The sequence below is a fragment of the Anomaloglossus baeobatrachus genome, chromosome 10 (genome assembly GCF_048569485.1).
Source record: "Anomaloglossus baeobatrachus isolate aAnoBae1 chromosome 10, aAnoBae1.hap1, whole genome shotgun sequence".
NCBI classification, from domain to species: Eukaryota; Metazoa; Chordata; class Amphibia; order Anura; family Aromobatidae; genus Anomaloglossus; species Anomaloglossus baeobatrachus.
In genome coordinates this window covers 10919127-10938059 of record NC_134362.1, presented here as the reverse complement: position 1 = coordinate 10938059, position 18933 = coordinate 10919127, and the positions used below count along the sequence as shown (strand labels likewise).

At 59.2% G+C, this 18933-nt stretch overlaps 1 protein-coding gene across 1 annotated transcript in view; it reads right to left on the bottom strand.

Annotated features, from left to right (window-relative positions):
- The window catches only part of NUP160 (nucleoporin 160), a 125257-nt gene extending 108034 nt beyond the window's left edge, over positions 1–17223 (bottom strand). The window contains exons 1-5 of the mRNA XM_075326374.1: positions 17085–17223; positions 14133–14241; positions 13023–13233; positions 10467–10689; positions 10320–10395 (exon numbers count right to left, since the gene is read on the bottom strand). Coding sequence (XP_075182489.1) covers positions 10320–10395; positions 10467–10689; positions 13023–13233; positions 14133–14241; positions 17085–17181 — 716 coding nt within the window. The 5' untranslated portion in view covers positions 17182–17223. The remainder of the gene's footprint in view (positions 1–10319; positions 10396–10466; positions 10690–13022; positions 13234–14132; positions 14242–17084) is intronic.
- Positions 17224–18933: the final 1710 nt, after the last annotated feature.

Genomic DNA, 18933 nt, shown 5'->3' with positions numbered 1-18933 from the left:
AGCAACGGAGCCGCAGCAAAGCCCAGCGAACACACGACAGAACAACGGAGCCGCAGCAAAGCCCAGAGAACACACAGCAGAACAACAGAGCCGCAGCAAAGCAGAGAGAACACACTGCAGAGCAACGGAGCCGCAGCAAAGCCCAGAGAACACACGGCAGAGCAACGGAGCCGCAGCAAAGCCCAGAGAACACACGGCAGAGCAACGGAGCCGCAGCAAAGCCCAGAGAACACACGGCAGAGCAACGGAGCCGCACAAAGCCCAGCGAACACACGGCAGAGCAATGGAGCCGCAGCAAAGCCCAGCGACCACACACCAGAGCAACGGAGCCACAGCAAAGTACAGCGACCACACAACAGAGCAACGGAGCCACAGCAAAGTACAGCGACCACACACCAGAGCAACGGAGCCGCAGCAAAGCCCAGCGAACACACGGCAGAGCAATGGAGCCACAGTAAAGCCCAGCGAACACACGGCAGAGCAACGGAGCTGCAGCAAAGCACAGCAAACACACGACAGAACAACGGAGCCGCAGCAAAGCCCAGCGAACACACGGCAGAGCAACGGAGCCGCAGCAAAGCCCAGCGAACACACGGCAGAGCAACGGAGCCGCAGCAAAGCCCAGCGAACACACAACAGAACAACGGAGCCGCAGCAAAGCCCAGAGAACACACAGCAGAACAACAGAGCCGCAGCAAAGCAGAGAGAACACACTGCAGAGCAACGGAGCCGCAGCAAAGCCCAGAGAACACACGGCAGAGCAACGGAGCCGCAGCAAAGCCCAGAGAACACACGGCAGAGCAACGGAGCCGCAGCAAAGCCCAGAGAACACACGGCAGAGCAACGGAGCCGCACAAAGCCCAGCGAACACACGGCAGAGCAATGGAGCCGCAGCAAAGCCCAGCGACCACACACCAGAGCAACGGAGCCACAGCAAAGTACAGCGACCACACGGCAGAACAACGGAGCCGCAGCAAAGCCCAGAGAACACACGGCAGAGCAATGGAGCCGCAGCAAAGCCCAGCGAACACACGGCAGAGCAACGGAGCCGCAACAAAGCCCAGCGAACACACGGCAGAGCAACGGAGCCGCAGCAAAGCCCAGCGAACACACGGCAGAGCAACGGAGCCGCAGCAAAGCCCAGCGAACACACGTCAGAGCAACGGAGCCACAGCAAAGCCCAGCGAACACACGACAGAACAACGGAGCCGCAGCAAAGCCCAGAGAACACACTGCAGAGCAACGGAGCCGCAGCAAAGCCCAGAGAACACACGGCAGAGCAATGGAGCCGCACAAAGCCCAGCGAACACACGGCAGAGCAATGGAGCCGCAGCAAAGCCCAGCGACCACACACCAGAGCAACGGAGCCACAGCAAAGCACAGCGACCACACGGCAGAACAACGGAGCCGCAGCAAAGCCCAGAGAACACACGGCAGAGCAATGGAGCCGCAGCAAAGCCCAGCGAACACACGGCAGAGCAACGGAGCCGCAGCAAAGCCCAGCGAACACACGGCAGAGCAACGGAGCCGCAGCAAAGCCCAGCGAACACACGGCAGAGCAACGGAGCCGCAGCAAAGCCCAGCGAACACACGGCAGAGCAACGGAGCCGCAGCAAAGCCCAGCGAACACACGACAGAACAACGGAGCCGCAGCAAAGCCCAGAGAACACACAGCAGAACAACAGAGCCGCAGCAAAGCAGAGAGAACACACTGCAGAGCAACGGAGCCGCAGCAAAGCCCAGAGAACACACGGCAGAGCAACGGAGCCGCAGCAAAGCCCAGAGAACACACGGCAGAGCAACGGAGCCGCAGCAAAGCCCAGAGAACACACGGCAGAGCAACGGAGCCGCACAAAGCCCAGCGAACACACGGCAGAGCAATGGAGCCGCAGCAAAGCCCAGCGACCACACACCAGAGCAACGGAGCCACAGCAAAGTACAGCGACCACACAACAGAGCAACGGAGCCACAGCAAAGTACAGCGACCACACACCAGAGCAACGGAGCCGCAGCAAAGCCCAGCGAACACACGGCAGAGCAATGGAGCCACAGTAAAGCCCAGCGAACACACGGCAGAGCAACGGAGCTGCAGCAAAGCACAGCAAACACACGACAGAACAACGGAGCCGCAGCAAAGCCCAGCGAACACACGGCAGAGCAACGGAGCCGCAGCAAAGCCCAGCGAACACACGGCAGAGCAACGGAGCCGCAGCAAAGCCCAGCGAACACACAACAGAACAACGGAGCCGCAGCAAAGCCCAGAGAACACACAGCAGAACAACAGAGCCGCAGCAAAGCAGAGAGAACACACTGCAGAGCAACGGAGCCGCAGCAAAGCCCAGAGAACACACGGCAGAGCAACGGAGCCGCAGCAAAGCCCAGAGAACACACGGCAGAGCAACGGAGCCGCAGCAAAGCCCAGAGAACACACGGCAGAGCAACGGAGCCGCACAAAGCCCAGCGAACACACGGCAGAGCAATGGAGCCGCAGCAAAGCCCAGCGACCACACACCAGAGCAACGGAGCCACAGCAAAGTACAGCGACCACACGGCAGAACAACGGAGCCGCAGCAAAGCCCAGAGAACACACGGCAGAGCAATGGAGCCGCAGCAAAGCCCAGCGAACACACGGCAGAGCAACGGAGCCGCAGCAAAGCCCAGCGAACACACGGCAGAGCAACGGAGCCGCAGCAAAGCCCAGCGAACACACGGCAGAGCAACGGAGCCGCAGCAAAGCCCAGCGAACACACGGCAGAGCAACGGAGCCGCAGCAAAGCCCAGCGAACACACGACAGAACAACGGAGCCGCAGCAAAGCCCAGAGAACACACAGCAGAACAACAGAGCCGCAGCAAAGCAGAGAGAACACACTGCAGAGCAACGGAGCCGCAGCAAAGCCCAGAGAACACACGGCAGAGCAACGGAGCCGCAGCAAAGCCCAGAGAACACACGGCAGAGCAACGGAGCCGCAGCAAAGCCCAGAGAACACACGGCAGAGCAACGGAGCCGCACAAAGCCCAGCGAACACACGGCAGAGCAATGGAGCCGCAGCAAAGCCCAGCGACCACACACCAGAGCAACGGAGCCACAGCAAAGTACAGCGACCACACAACAGAGCAACGGAGCCACAGCAAAGTACAGCGACCACACACCAGAGCAACGGAGCCGCAGCAAAGCCCAGCGAACACACGGCAGAGCAATGGAGCCACAGTAAAGCCCAGCGAACACACGGCAGAGCAATGGAGCCACAGTAAAGTACAGCGAATACACGGCAGAACAACGGAGCCGCAGCAAAGCCCAGCGAACACACGGCAGAGCCGCAGCAAAGCCCAGCGAACACACGGCAGAGCAACGGAGCCGCAGCAAAGCCCAGAGAACACACGGCAGAACAACGGAGCCGCAGCAAAGCCCAGCGAACACACGGCAGAGCAACAGAGCCGCAGCAAAGCCCAGCGAACACACGGCAGAGCAACGGAGCCGCAGCAAAGCCCAGCGAATACACGGCAGAGCAACGGAGCCGCAGCAAAGCCCAGCGAACACACGGCAGAGCAACGGAGCCGCAGCAAAGCCCAGCGAACACACGGCAGAGCAACGGAGCCGCAGCAAAGCCCAGAGAACACACGGCAGAGCAACGGAGCCGCACAAAGCCCAGCGACCACACACCAGAGCAATGGAGCCGCAGCAAAGCCCAGCGACCACACACCAGAGCAACGGAGCCACAGCAAAGTACAGCGACCACACGGCAGAACAACGGAGCCGCAGCAAAGCCCAGAGAACACACGGCAGAGCAATGGAGCCGCAGCAAAGCCCAGCGAACACACGGCAGAGCAACGGAGCCGCAGCAAAGCCCAGCGAACACACGGCAGAGCAACGGAGCCGCAGCAAAGCCCAGCGAACACACGGCAGAGCAACGGAGCCGCAGCAAAGCCCAGCGAACACACGGCAGAGCAACGGAGCCACAGCAAAGCCCAGCGAACACACGACAGAACAACGGAGCCGCAGCAAAGCCCAGAGAACACACAGCAGAACAACAGAGCCGCAGCAAAGCAGAGAGAACACACTGCAGAGCAACGGAGCCGCAGCAAAGCCCAGAGAACACACGGCAGAGCAACGGAGCCGCAGCAAAGCCCAGAGAACACACGGCAGAGCAACGGAGCCGCAGCAAAGCCCAGAGAACACACGGCAGAGCAACGGAGCCGCACAAAGCCCAGCGAACACACGGCAGAGCAATGGAGCCGCAGCAAAGCCCAGCGACCACACACCAGAGCAACGGAGCCACAGCAAAGTACAGCGACCACACAACAGAGCAACGGAGCCACAGCAAAGTACAGCGACCACACACCAGAGCAACGGAGCCGCAGCAAAGCCCAGCGAACACACGGCAGAGCAATGGAGCCACAGTAAAGCCCAGCGAACACACGGCAGAGCAATGGAGCCACAGTAAAGTACAGCGAATACACGGCAGAACAACGGAGCCGCAGCAAAGCCCAGCGAACACACGGCAGAGCCGCAGCAAAGCCCAGCGAACACACGGCAGAGCAACGGAGCCGCAGCAAAGCCCAGAGAACACACGGCAGAACAACGGAGCCGCAGCAAAGCCCAGCGAACACACGGCAGAGCAACAGAGCCGCAGCAAAGCCCAGCGAACACACGGCAGAGCAACGGAGCCGCAGCAAAGCCCAGCGAATACACGGCAGAGCAACGGAGCCGCAGCAAAGCCCAGCGAACACACGGCAGAGCAACGGAGCCGCAGCAAAGCCCAGCGAACACACGGCAGAGCAACGGAGCCGCAGCAAAGCCCAGCGAACACACGGCAGAGCAATGGAGCCACAGCAAAGCCCAGCGAACACACGGCAGAGCAACAGAGCCGCAGCAAAGCCCAGCGACCACACGGCAGAGCAACGGAGCCGCAGCAAAGCCCAGCGAATACACGGCAGAGCAACGGAGCCGCAGCAAAGCCCAGCGAAAACACAGCACAGCCGCAGCAAAGCCCAGCGAACACACGGCAGAGCAACGGAGCCGCAGCAAAGCCCAGCGAACACACGGCAGAGCAACGGAGCCGCAGCAAAGCCCAGCGAACACACGGCAGAGCAACGGAGCCGCAGCAAAGCCCAGCGAACACACGGCAGAGCAACGGAGCCGCAGCAAAGCCCAGCGAACACACGGCAGAGCAACGGAGCCGCAGCAAAGCCCAGCGAACACACGGCAGAGCAACGGAGCCGCAGCAAAGCCCAGCGACCACACACCAGAGCAACGGAGCCGCAGCAAAGCCCAGAGAACACACGGCAGAACGGAGCCGCAGCAAAGCCCAGCGAACACACGGCAGAGCAACGGAGAAGCAGCAAAGCCCAGCGACCACACGGCAGAGCAACAGAGCCGCAGCAAAGCCCAGCGAACACACGGCAGAGCAACGGAGCCGCAGCAAAGCCCAGCGAATACACGGCAGAGCAACGGAGCCGCAGCAAAGCCCAGCGAACACACGGCAGAGCAACGGAGCCGCAGCAAAGCCCAGCGAACACACGGCAGAGCAATGGAGCCACAGCAAAGCCCAGCGAACACACGGCAGAGCAACAGAGCCGCAGCAAAGCCCAGCGACCACACGGCAGAGCAACGGAGCCGCAGCAAAGCCCAGCGAATACACGGCAGAGCAACGGAGCCGCAGCAAAGCCCAGCGAACACACGGCAGAGCAACGGAGCCGCAGCAAAGCCCAGCGAACACACGGCAGAGCAACGGAGCCGCAGCAAAGCCCAGCGAACACACGGCAGAGCAACGGAGCCGCAGCAAAGCCCAGCGAACACACGGCAGAGCAACGGAGCCGCAGCAAAGCCCAGCGAACACACGGCAGAGCAACGGAGCCGCAGCAAAGCCCAGCGAACACACGGCAGAGCAACGGAGCCGCAGCAAAGCCCAGCGAACACACGGCAGAGCAACGGAGCCGCAGCAAAGCCCAGCGACCACACACCAGAGCAACGGAGCCGCAGCAAAGCCCAGAGAACACACGGCAGAACGGAGCCGCAGCAAAGCCCAGCGAACACACGGCAGAGCAAAGGAGAAGCAGCAAAGCCCAGCGACCACACGGCAGAGCAACGGAGCCGCAGCAAAGCCAAGAGAACACACGGCAGAGCAACGGAGCCGCACAAAGCCCAGCGAACACACGGCAGAGCAATGGAGCCGCAGCAAAGCCCAGCGACCACACACCAGAGCAACGGAGCCACAGCAAAGTACAGCGACCACACGGCAGAACAACGGAGCCGCAGCAAAGCCCAGCGAACACACGGCAGAGCAACGGAGCCGCAGCAAAGCCCAGCGAACACACGGCAGAGCAACGGAGCCGCAGCAAAGCCCAGCGAACACACGGCAGAGCAACGGAGCCGCAGCAAAGCCCAGCGAACACACGGCAGAGCAACGGAGCCGCAGCAAAGCCCAGCGAACACACGGCAGAGCAACGGAGCCGCAGCAAAGCCCAGCGAACACACGGCAGAGCAACGGAGCCGCAGCAAAGCCCAGCGAACACACGACAGAACAACGGAGCCGCAGCAAAGCCCAGAGAACACACAGCAGAACAACAGAGCCGCAGCAAAGCAGAGAGAACACACTGCAGAGCAACGGAGCCGCAGCAAAGCCCAGAGAACACACGGCAGAGCAACGGAGCCGCAGCAAAGCCCAGAGAACACACGGCAGAGCAACAGAGCCGCAGCAAAGCCCAGAGAACACACGGCAGAGCAACGGAGCCGCACAAAGCCCAGCGAACACACGGCAGAGCAATGGAGCCGCAGCAAAGCCCAGCGACCACACACCAGAGCAACGGAGCCACAGCAAAGTACAGCGACCACACGGCAGAACAACGGAGCCGCAGCAAAGCCCAGAGAACACACGGCAGAGCAATGGAGCCGCAGCAAAGCCCAGCGAACACACGGCAGAGCAACGGAGCCGCAGCACAGCCCAGCGAACACACGGCAGAGCAACGGAGCCGCAGCAAAGCCCAGCGAACACACGGCAGAGCAACGGAGCCGCAGCAAAGCCCAGCGAACACACGGCAGAGCAACGGAGCCGCAGCAAAGCCCAGCGAACACACGACAGAACAACGGAGCCGCAGCAAAGCCCAGAGAACACACAGCAGAACAACAGAGCCGCAGCAAAGCAGAGAGAACACACTGCAGAGCAACGGAGCCGCAGCAAAGCCCAGAGAACACACGGCAGAGCAACGGAGCCGCAGCAAAGCCCAGAGAACACACGGCAGAGCAATGGAGCCACAGCAAAGCCCAGCGAACACACGGCAGAGCAACAGAGCCGCAGCAAAGCCCAGTGACCACACGGCAGAGCAACGGAGCCGCAGCAAAGCCCAGCGAATACACGGCAGAGCAACGGAGCCGCAGCAAAGCCCAGCGAAAACACAGCACAGCCGCAGCAAAGCCCAGCGAACACACGGCAGAGCAACGGAGCCGCAGCAAAGCCCAGCGAACACACGGCAGAGCAACGGAGCCGCAGCAAAGCCCAGCGAACACACGGCAGAGCAACGGAGCCGCAGCAAAGCCCAGCGAACACACGGCAGAGCAACGGAGCCGCAGCAAAGCCCAGCGAACACACGGCAGAGCAACGGAGCCGCAGCAAAGCCCAGCGAACACACGGCAGAGCAACGGAGCCGCAGCAAAGCCCAGCGACCACACACCAGAGCAACGGAGCCGCAGCAAAGCCCAGAGAACACACGGCAGAACGGAGCCGCAGCAAAGCCCAGCGAACACACGGCAGAGCAACGGAGAAGCAGCAAAGCCCAGCGACCACACGGCAGAGCAACGGAGCCGCAGCAAAGCCAAGAGAACACACGGCAGAGCAACGGAGCCGCACAAAGCCCAGCGAACACACGGCAGAGCAATGGAGCCGCAGCAAAGCCCAGCGACCACACACCAGAGCAACGGAGCCACAGCAAAGTACAGCGACCACACGGCAGAACAACGGAGCCGCAGCAAAGCCCAGAGAACACACGGCAGAGCAACGGAGCCGCAGCAAAGCCCAGCGAACACACGGCAGAGCAATGGAGCCGCAGCAAAGCCCAGCGAACACACGGCAGAGCAACGGAGCCGCAGCAAAGCCCAGCGAACACACGGCAGAGCAACGGAGCCGCAGCAAAGCCCAGCGAACACACGGCAGAGCAACGGAGCCGCAGCAAAGCCCAGCGAACACACGGCAGAGCAACGGAGCCGCAGCAAAGCCCAGCGAACACACGACAGAACAACGGAGCCGCAGCAAAGCCCAGAGAACACACAGCAGAACAACAGAGCCGCAGCAAAGCAGAGAGAACACACTGCAGAGCAACGGAGCCGCAGCAAAGCCCAGAGAACACACGGCAGAGCAACGGAGCCGCAGCAAAGCCCAGAGAACACACGGCAGAGCAACGGAGCCGCAGCAAAGCCCAGAGAACACACGGCAGAGCAACGGAGCCGCACAAAGCCCAGCAAACACACGGCAGAGCAATGGAGCCGCAGCAAAGCCCAGCGACCACACACCAGAGCAACAGAGCCGCAGCAAAGCCCAGCGACCACACGGCAGAGCAACGGAGCCGCAGCAAAGCCCAGCGAATACACGGCAGAGCAACGGAGCCGCAGCAAAGCCCAGCGAAAACACAGCACAGCCGCAGCAAAGCCCAGCGAACACACGGCAGAGCAACGGAGCCGCAGCAAAGCCCAGCGAACACACGGCAGAGCAACGGAGCCGCAGCAAAGCCCAGCGAACACACGGCAGAGCAACGGAGCCGCAGCAAAGCCCAGCGAACACACGGCAGAGCAACGGAGCCGCAGCAAAGCCCAGCGAACACACGGCAGAGCAACGGAGCCGCAGCAAAGCCCAGCGAACACACGGCAGAGCAACGGAGCCGCAGCAAAGCCCAGCGAACACACGGCAGAGCAACGGAGCCGCAGCAAAGCCCAGCGACCACACACCAGAGCAACGGAGCCGCAGCAAAGCCCAGAGAACACACGGCAGAACGGAGCCGCAGCAAAGCCCAGCGAACACACGGCAGAGCAACGGAGAAGTAGCAAAGCCCAGCGACCACACGGCAGAGCAACGGAGCCGCAGCAAAGCCAAGAGAACACACGGCAGAGCAACGGAGCCGCAGCAAAGCCAAGAGAACACACGGCAGAGCAACGGAGCCGCAGCAAAGCCGAGAGAACACACGGCAGAACGGAGCCGCAGCAAAGCCCAGCGAACACACGGCAGAGCAACGGAGAAGCAGCAAAGCCCAGCGACCACACGGCAGAGCAACGGAGCCGCAGCAAAGCCAAGAGAACACACGGCAGAGCAACGGAGCCGCAGCAAAGCCCAGCGAACACACGGCAGAGCAACGGAGCCGCAGCAAAGCCAAGAGAACACACGGCAGAGCAACGGAGCCGCAGCAAAGCCGAGAGAACACACGGCAGAGCAACGGAGCCGCAGCAAAGCCCAGCGAACACACAGCAGAACAACGGAGCCGCAGCAAAGCCCAGCGAACACACGACAGAACAACGGAGCCGCAGCAAAGCCCAGCGACCACACGGCAGAGCAACGGAGCCGCAGCAAAGCCGAGAGAACACACGGTAGAGAAACGGAGCCGCAGCAAAGCCCAGCAACCACACGGCAGAGCAACAGAGCCGCAGCAAAGCCGAGAGAACACACGGCAGAGAAACGGAGCCGCAGCAAAGCCGAGAGAACACACGGCAGAGCAACGGAGCCGCAGCACAGCCCAGCGACCACACGGCAGAACAACGGAGCCGCAGCAAAGCCCAGCAACCACACGACAGAGCAACGGAGCCGCAGCAAAGCCCAGCGAACACACTGCAGAGCAAAGGAGCCGCACAAAGCCCAGCGAACACATGGCAGAGCAACGGAGCCGCAGCAAAGCCCAGCGAACACACGGCAGAGCAACGGAGCCGCAGCAAAGCCCAGCGAACACACGGCAGAGCAACGGAGCCGCAGCAAAGCCAAGAGAACACACGGCAGAGCAACGGAGCCGCAGCACAGATCAGGGGCTTCAGTAATCTGCTCGCTCTGGACGACATCGTGCTGTACCTTCCTATCTGGAGGTTAGACTAGAGAACCACACTCGCAATTTAAAAAACTAAGTCGTACTTTAATTTACAAAAAGTTACGCCCTTACAAAAAACCCCTCTTCAGTCCAGAGGGGTAATACGTGTACACAGCATGGCGGCGTTACTTGTGCCCCTCTACATGGCGGCGCTACCTTCTCCTGACAATTTAGGTTGTCGGCGTCCAGAGTGCAGGTGTGGCCCCTTCACTCTCACATTACTGAGACCACCATGCTATTACACTGCTGCAATGTTACTCGCCTTATCGCCGTAGGTATGAACCCAGTCAATAGTCTCCTGACCGACATCTGCTTCAGCTCCACCGTGGTCACCGCTCCTAAAGAAACAGCCGTCAGGTGAGAAATATGCCGTAAAATAAGAATCAGGAATACCGGCCGACTGACGTACCCGCACCACCACAAGGGGGCATCTTCACGACCAGGATCCCACCGGAGCTGGAGGGAAAAGCAAAGAGTGTCTCCCACTCGCTGCTCAGCCAGGCTGCGGAGGCGGCAGAGCTGTGCGAGCGTCCCGGAAGCGGAGGGATCACGTAAGTGTTAGCCTGGTCACTGTAGTTCATCTTCCCAATGTCCGTAAATATCGACTGCATCTGACTTTCTATAATAACCTCCTAAAAAGACATAAAAGAGAAAGCGACAACATTAACATCTCAGCGAAAACGGTGCACACTGAATGCAATAGATCTGCAAAATGATCAGACGAGGTACGAAATACGAGGGGTTAATACAGCAAAAATGTGAGGGTCCATCCACTGCGAACCCCACCCAATGTATAGAGCTAGCAAACAACGTGTGTAATGGAAGGAGAGCATCAGACGCCCGGCTCCGCAACAAGTAACTCCTCACTTTATGGCCGGAAATCCAGAGAATCCAGCAAATAGAAGAGGTACATAACATTGTTGGTTATAAGGGACTTAGTGACCAAATGTAGAATTAGTGGAGGAAGAGGAACGAGATGGACGGGGGCTTTTTTCAACCTAAGTAACTATGTAACTATATAGTCGCTGCCGCAGCTCTGGCTCCAGGGTCAGATACCAGCGAGGTATTAGAGACGACTGGATAGATTTGTAGGACCCTGGTCCAGTGGCCCCATCAGTAGCCCGCGGCCGCTGGATGACAGCCCACAGACTGCCTCCTAGCCGCTGGATGACAGCCCACAGACTGCCTCCTAGCCGCTGGATGACAGCCCACAGACTGCCTCCTAGCCGCTGGATGACAGCCCACAGACTGCCTCCTAGCCGCTGGATGACAGCCCACAGACTGCCTCCTAGCCGCTGGATGACAGCCCACAGACTGCCTCCTAGCCGCTGGATGACAGCCCACAGACTGCCTCCTAGCCGCTGGATGACAGCCCACAGACTGCCTCCTAGCCGCTGGATGACAGCCCACAGACTGCCTCCTAGCCGCTGGATGACAGCCCACAGACTGCCTCCTAGCCGCTGGATGGCAGCCCACAGACTGCCTCCTAGCCGCTGGATGGCAGCCCACAGACTGCCTCCTAGCCGCTGGATGGCAGCCCACAGACTGCCTCCTAGCCGCTGGATGGCAGCCCACAGACTGCCTCCTAGCCGCTGGATGGCAGCCCACAGACTGCCTCCTAGCCGCTGGATGGCAGCCCACAGACTGCCTCCTAGCCGCTGGATGGCAGCCCACAGACTGCCTCCTAGCCGCTGGATGGCAGCCCACAGACTGCCTCCTAGCCGCTGGATGACAGCCCACAGACTGCCTCCTAGCCGCTGGATGACAGCCCACAGACTGCCTCCTAGCCGCTGGATGACAGCCCACAGACTGCCTCCTAGCCGCTGGATGACAGCCCACAGACTGCCTCCTAGCCGCTGGATGACAGCCCACAGACTGCCTCCTAGCCGCTGGATGACAGCCCACAGACTGCCTCCTAGCCGCTGGATGACAGCCCACAGACTGCCTCCTAGCCGCTGGATGACAGCCCACAGACTGCCTCCTAGCCGCTGGATGGCTGCCACCTCTTCTGATTTGTAAGCCCAGTGTAAGGACACATTGAGGTGCGACTAAAGGCCGCTTTACACGCGGTGATTTATCGTGGGATCGCACCCGCCCCCCATAATTGTTGCCCGTGGCGCACAAAGTCGGTAACCCCCATCACACGCACTGACCTCGCTGTGGGCGTCGAGCATCCACTTCCTGAAGGGGGAGGGACGTTCGGCGTCACAGCGGCCGGCCAATGGAAGCGGAGGGGCGGAGATGAGCGGGACATAACATCCCGCCCACCTCCTTCCTCATTGCCGGCGGGACGCAGGTAAGCTGTGTTCATCGTTCCCGGAGTGTCACACGGAGCGACGTGTGCTGCCACGGGAACAATGAACAACCAGAGCACAGAAGGACGATCGATTTTTTGAAAATAAGCGACGTGTCAACGAGCAACGATAAGGTGAGTATTTTTGCTCGGTCACCGTCGTTCATAGCTGTCACACACTACGATATGTCACACGAGGCCGGATGTGCGGCACTAACGACGTGACCCCGACGACATATTGCCCAATATATCATACCGTGTAACAGGCCCTTTAGAAGAGGATCAGGGGAAGCCGGCGGGTAGAAGGAGGGTCACCGAAAAAAATGGACCCTTATGGCAAAAATAGACAAAAATGACGCCCCTTACCATTATCTCGATGCAGGAGGAGAAAAGTCAGAGCTCCCTGCACAAATAGGACACGGGGCTTAATTAGATCATTACTGGGTTCCCTGATGTCTGTGGTGACGGGAAAACAACTGAGCGCAATGTCCTGATGTGAGCGCTACGGTCTGACCACGGCAGCAGCGCACGCTCCACCGCAGCGCCACTAAACTCTACCTCTCTGCAATCAGACGGGAGTATCCGCAGTCACAGCGTGCACTATACAGTACCACGCCTCAGCTGCTGCAGAACATCTCAGCTGCCCGTCCCACCAGGGCACGCTATACTTACACTCCTGTACAGACGGGAGGGGTGCGGCAGGACCAGTCTGTGCACGCTCTGATTTGTGAGGATGAGGATGAACACGTTACTCTGCGTTTCGCACACGTGGACGCCCCCGGGCAGGATGGAGCAGTTGTAGATTTTGAGGCGAACGGCATTATTCAGGAGGTTCACGTCCAGAGACTCCTCCACCAGCTCCAAGGTGTCCGCATACGACGTCCTGAAGGAGGAGAAAAAGGGAGGTTAGGAACGGTGAACGTGTCCGTAAGTCCATGGGATGCCACGCCGCACGGGGACCGGACGCCTCACGGGATGCCACGCCGCACGGGGACAGGACGCCTCACGGGATGCCACGCCGCACGGGGACAGGACGCCTCACGGGATGCCACGCCGCACGGGGACCGGACGCCTCACGGGATGCCACGCCGCACGGGGACCGGACGCCTCACGGGATGCCACACCGCACGGGGACCGGACGCCTCACGGGATGCCACACCGACACGGGGACCGGACGCCTCACGGGATGCCACACCGACACGGGGACCGGACGCCTCACGGGATGCCACATCGCACGGGGACAGGACGCCTCACGGGATGCCACACCGCACGGGGACAGGACGCCTCACGGGATGCCCCACCGCACGGGGACAGGACGCCTTACGGGATGCCACACCGCACGGGGACCGGACGCCTCATGGGATGCCACACCGCACGGGGACCGGACGCCTCACGGGATGCCACACCGCACGGGGACCGGACGCCTCACAGGATGCCACACCGCACGGGGACAGGACTCCGCACAGGCGACACAAGAGCTGAGGGGCGCAATATGTAGATCGCAGGTGACTGTAACACAGCGGCGTGTCACAGACTGGCAACAACCTCATTAATCTGTGACAGACAACAACCAGAACTTAATGGGGTCTTCCAGCCCGGCCCACTTCTCCATACAGAGGGGAGCAGGCGAGGTGACATAACATCTACTGCAGGAATAGCCCTATAAACATGTTGTATATGTAGAAAGGAGGATCAGGTGAGCGATGCGGACCCCCACTCTCCACCCCACAAATCAGAGGGTCACAAACCCCATCAATAAGGCCATAACGAGAATGTACTCACCAATACAAGAAGCGATTCCTTGTGACGGCCAGGAGACTGTTGCTTTCTTTGTAGTAGTAGCCCCCGGCACTCTCACTATATTTGGGGCCACCGATGACCGGAGCCACATCTACAATGAAAATAGAAATGATCACCAGTCACACACAGCAAAGCGTTATACTCCAGAGCTGTACTCACTATTCTGCTGGTGCAGTCACTGTGTACATACATTACTGATCCTGAGTTACCTCCTGTATTATACTCCAGAGCTGCTCTTACTATTCTGCTGGTGCAGTCACTGTGTACATACATTACTGATCCTGAGTTACCTCCTGTATTATACTCCAGAGCTGCACTCACTATTCTGCTGGTGCAGTCACTGTGTACATACATTACTGATCCTGAGTTACCTCCTGTATTATCCTCCAGAGCTGCACTCACTATTCTGCTGGTGCAGTCACTGTGTACATACATTACTGATCCTGAGTTACCTCCTGTATTATACTCCAGAGCTGTACTCACTATTCTGCTGGTGCAGTCACTGTGTACATACATTACTGATCCTGAGTTACCTCCTGTATTATACTCCAGAGCTGCTCTTACTATTCTGCTGGTGCAGTCACTGTGTACATACATTACTGATCCTGAGTTACCTCCTGTATTATCCTCCAGAGCTGCAGTCACTATTCTGCTGGTGCAGTCACTGTGTGCATACATTACTGATCCTGAGTTACCTCCTGTATTATACTCCAGAGCTGCACTCACTATTCTGCTGGTGCAGTCACTGTGTACATACATTACTGATCCCGAGTTACCTCCTGTATTATACTCCAGAGCTGCACTCACTATTCTGCTGGTGCAGTCACTGTATACACACATTACTGATCCTGAGTTACCTCCTGTATTATACTCCAGAGCTGCACTCACTATTCTGCTGGTGCAGTCACTGTGTACATACATTATTGATCCTGAGTTACCTCCTGTATTATACTCCAGAGCTGCTCTTACTATTCTGCTGGTGCAGTCACTGTGTACATACATTACTGATCCTGAGTTACCTCCTGTATTATCCTCCAGAGCTGCACTCACTATTCTGCTGGTGCAGTCACTGTGTACATACATTACTGATCCTGAGTTACCTCCTGTATTATACTCCAGAGCTGCACTCACTATTCTGCTGGTGCAGTCACTGTGTACATACATTACTGATCCTGAGTTACCTCCTGTATTATACTCCAGAGCTGCACTCACTATTCTGCTGGTAATGGTCAGTCAGTAAGCTGACGCCCCGCGTGTTTCCCCGCCTCTTGTGTGGGCCGTTAATCTGAGGATGTTGGTGACCAGCCCCCGGACCGTATTGTAACCCGGGTCACTGGAGGATTTCAGCCCTGGGGCAGACAATATGTGCGCTGTGATCGCTATAATGCGTGGTCACATTTAGGCGGCTGACCTGGAAGCTCCGCCCCTCACGGCCTCTGACGACACAAATATGCGATACAATATTGTGTGACTTTTTGGTGTTGCGGGGGGCGTGGCCTCCAAATGGCGCAAGTTTGGGAACCAGTGATGTGTCGGTCGCGAACGATCCGACACAAAGATCCGGCTCCCTGCAGTGAACGACAGGAGCCGGATCATCAATGAGAGCCACGAAAATATCTAAACGGCTCTTTTCGGCGGGTGGGCGGGGTTTAGCCGCGGGTGGGCGGGGTTTTGGCGGCGTTACTATAATCTTAAATATGTGTTCACCTGGGGTCAACCCATATTTAATAAGGATCCGAGAACGAGCTGAAAGAACCGGCTCTTTTTGGTGAACGGAGCCATGGGAACCGGACCACCACAAAGAGCCGGACCACCACAAAGAGCCGGACCGCCCATCACTACTGGGAACTGCTCGGCCCAACGAGAAGGCGGCGACAGCTGGGAGCGTCCGCCGGGAAGCGGTGAAGGCGATGCAGCGTCTGCGGGGAGGCAGAGACTGTGGTGATGGTGGCGGGGCTTCCGCGGGGGAGGCGGTGATGGTGGCGGAGGAGGCGGTGATGGTGGCGGGGCTCCAGCGGGGGAGGCGGAGATGCTGACTGAGGAGGCGGTGATGGTGGCGGAGGAGGCGGTGATGGTAGCGGGGCTCCCACGGGGGAGGCGGTGATGGTAGCGGGGCTCCCACGGGGGAGGCGGTGATGGTGGTGTAGTGCCCACGGGGGAGGCGGTGATGGTGGTGTAGTGCCCACGGGGGAGGCGGTGATGGTTTTGTGGCACCCGCGGGGGAGGCGGAGGGGGCGGTGATGGTGGCGGGGCTCCTGCAGGGGAGGCAGTGACGGTGGCGGGGTGCGCGCAGGGGAGGTGGTGACGGGGTGCGCGCGAGGGAGGCGGTGATGGTGGCGGTTTTGTGGCTCCCGCGGGGGAGGCGGTGGTGGTTTTGTGGCTCCCGCGGGGGAGGCGGGTGGCGGTTTTGTGACTCCCGTGGGGGAGGCGGTGGAGGTTTTGTGGCTCCCGCGGGGGAGGCGGTGGCGGTTTTGTGGCTCCCGCGGGGGAGGCGGAGGGGGCGGTGATGGTGGCGGGGCTCCTGCGGGGGAGGCAGTGACGGTGGCGGGGTGCGCGCAGGGGAGGTGGTGACGGGGTGCGCGCGAGGGAGGCGGTGTTGGTTTTGTGGCTCCCGCGGGGGAGGCGGTGGCGGTGGCGGGGTGCGCGCGAGGGAGGCGGTGGCGGTTTTGTGGCTCCCGCGGGGGAGGCGGTGGCGGTTTTGTGGCTCCCGCGGGGGAGGCGGTGTTAGTTTTGTGGCGCACGCGTGACAGTGTAAGAAGTCTGTCTGTGAATTGTCGCAGCCTCTCCTCAGGTGACGCGACATTTCCCTCCTCTGACGTCACTCAGCACGTGACCGGCGCTGACAGTGTGCGCCCTCTCCTTCCCGGGGTGACTATTCTCAGTGACTGTCCGGCAGTCCGGCCCCCCCTGTACTCCGGCACCGGGCGCTCATACCGGGCCGCAGGCTGATCTCCCGGACGCTGCTCCTGCCCTCCCGCTCGGCCGCGCTCAGCTCGGTGAAGCTCCGCTCCAGCACCACAGACGCCGCCATGTTTCCTGAGCGGGAGCCGCGCGCTGCTTGAAAGTGGGCGGGACCTGCCGCTCAAACTTCCATCGCCGCAATGCAGGCTGGGTAGTGAGGGCTGGAGGCGGTGGCCGCCATATTTCCTGCTGGCAGAGCGCTGATGCCCTCAGTACACAAAGCGTGAGGAAAAGAAAAACTCCAGAAATAAAGCGTGAGGAAAAGAAAAACTCCAGAAATAAAGCGTCAGGAAAAGAAAAACTCCACAAATAAAGCGTCAGGAAAAGAATAACTCCACAAATAAAGCGTCAGGAAAAGAAAAACTCCACAAATAAAGCGTCAGGAAAAGAATAACTCCACAAATAAAGCGTCAGTGTCACAAACCACCGGGGGGGTCACTCAGAAATCCCCCGCGCTGGCTACCAGTACGTCACAATCGGGGGGTAACAAGTGGGGGTCACCCCTCCTTTATACCTCCCGACCGACAGACCGAGCACGTGACGCGCTCTCTAGCGCCCCTCTTATAGTCAGGCCAATTATGGAATTGCCCGACAATAAGCAAGGAGGCCGCTATACTACTTATGCCGATTATTGAAGGGTCCCCGGTGAGAGGAGGGTATATATTCCCCCGACCTCCGCGGGCGGAATATATAAAATCTCCCCGAATCTCACTGGCCTCCCCACAATAATCCTTGGCACAATTCGCTGCCACCAACCGATTTACGGTAACTATTAGCCGAACACACAGACGTGGGATTCAAGATCGAGATAACAGAACAGCCCAAGATTAATTATATAATTTAATCAGCCTAAAGCCACACTAGAAACTACAATATATACAATAGGGGATCTACAGAATATACATATGTCAGAGTACAGTTACAATCAAAGCATGGGTTACAAACAGGCATACACAGTTCCAGCAGTTACCTTGTTGCGTCTGGCCACAGGGGGGCGCTGTAGACCAGGTTTCCAGGAACTCCCACAGATGTTTCCTACACGTGACCCCCAGCGAAAGAACACTGGAAAATGGCCGAAGTAGGGTTATCAACCTGGGCAGATCCAGGTCCCCTCCTACCTTCGTGACCTCACAGGAAGCACTGCTCCACCCCTGGCTTGAGTTATGGACAATATCCCAACATGGAATATGGGCCATAACTTTGCCTGGGAGCGTCGTAGGCGGACGCCAACGCTCTCATTGTGACAGCTATGAATTTAGCCACAGAACGAGGGGACTCATGACCTGTCTGCCAGTTCCCCATTGGCTGATATCACGCCTGGGGTATTTCCCAATGTCCTGCTCCCATAAAAAGGGTGTGCCGGCATCGTCCGCATGCAGAGACACCATTTTTATGGTTGCCATATTTATCGGAAATATGGCTTGCAAGATATGAACAATTTTTTACTGGAGTCGTTCTGTCTGGCTATTTCCATAGCCTTGCTAACTAGCTAGCAGCTCCTACTACAGGGTGACGGCAGGGAGTCATCCTGTGTCCATTGTTCCCACACCACCTCATCTCCATATCACAGGACATGGCCATGGAGGTGTAACACCTTCACAGATGCTGGACATTGAGAACAAGAAGGGAGGGGGCACTGCCAGGGAGTGATGAGAGATTATGACTGGAGTCATAATTCATCTTCATATCCCGGGATTTGCCTCACACCTCCCCCCTTTTGAGGGCGCTAGGGGGCAGCACACTCCGGTGTTCCCCCGTGCGCCCGTCCGCGACCTCTCCTTGTCGGGACAGCCCGTCTGCGTTACCGTGGTCACGGCCCCTT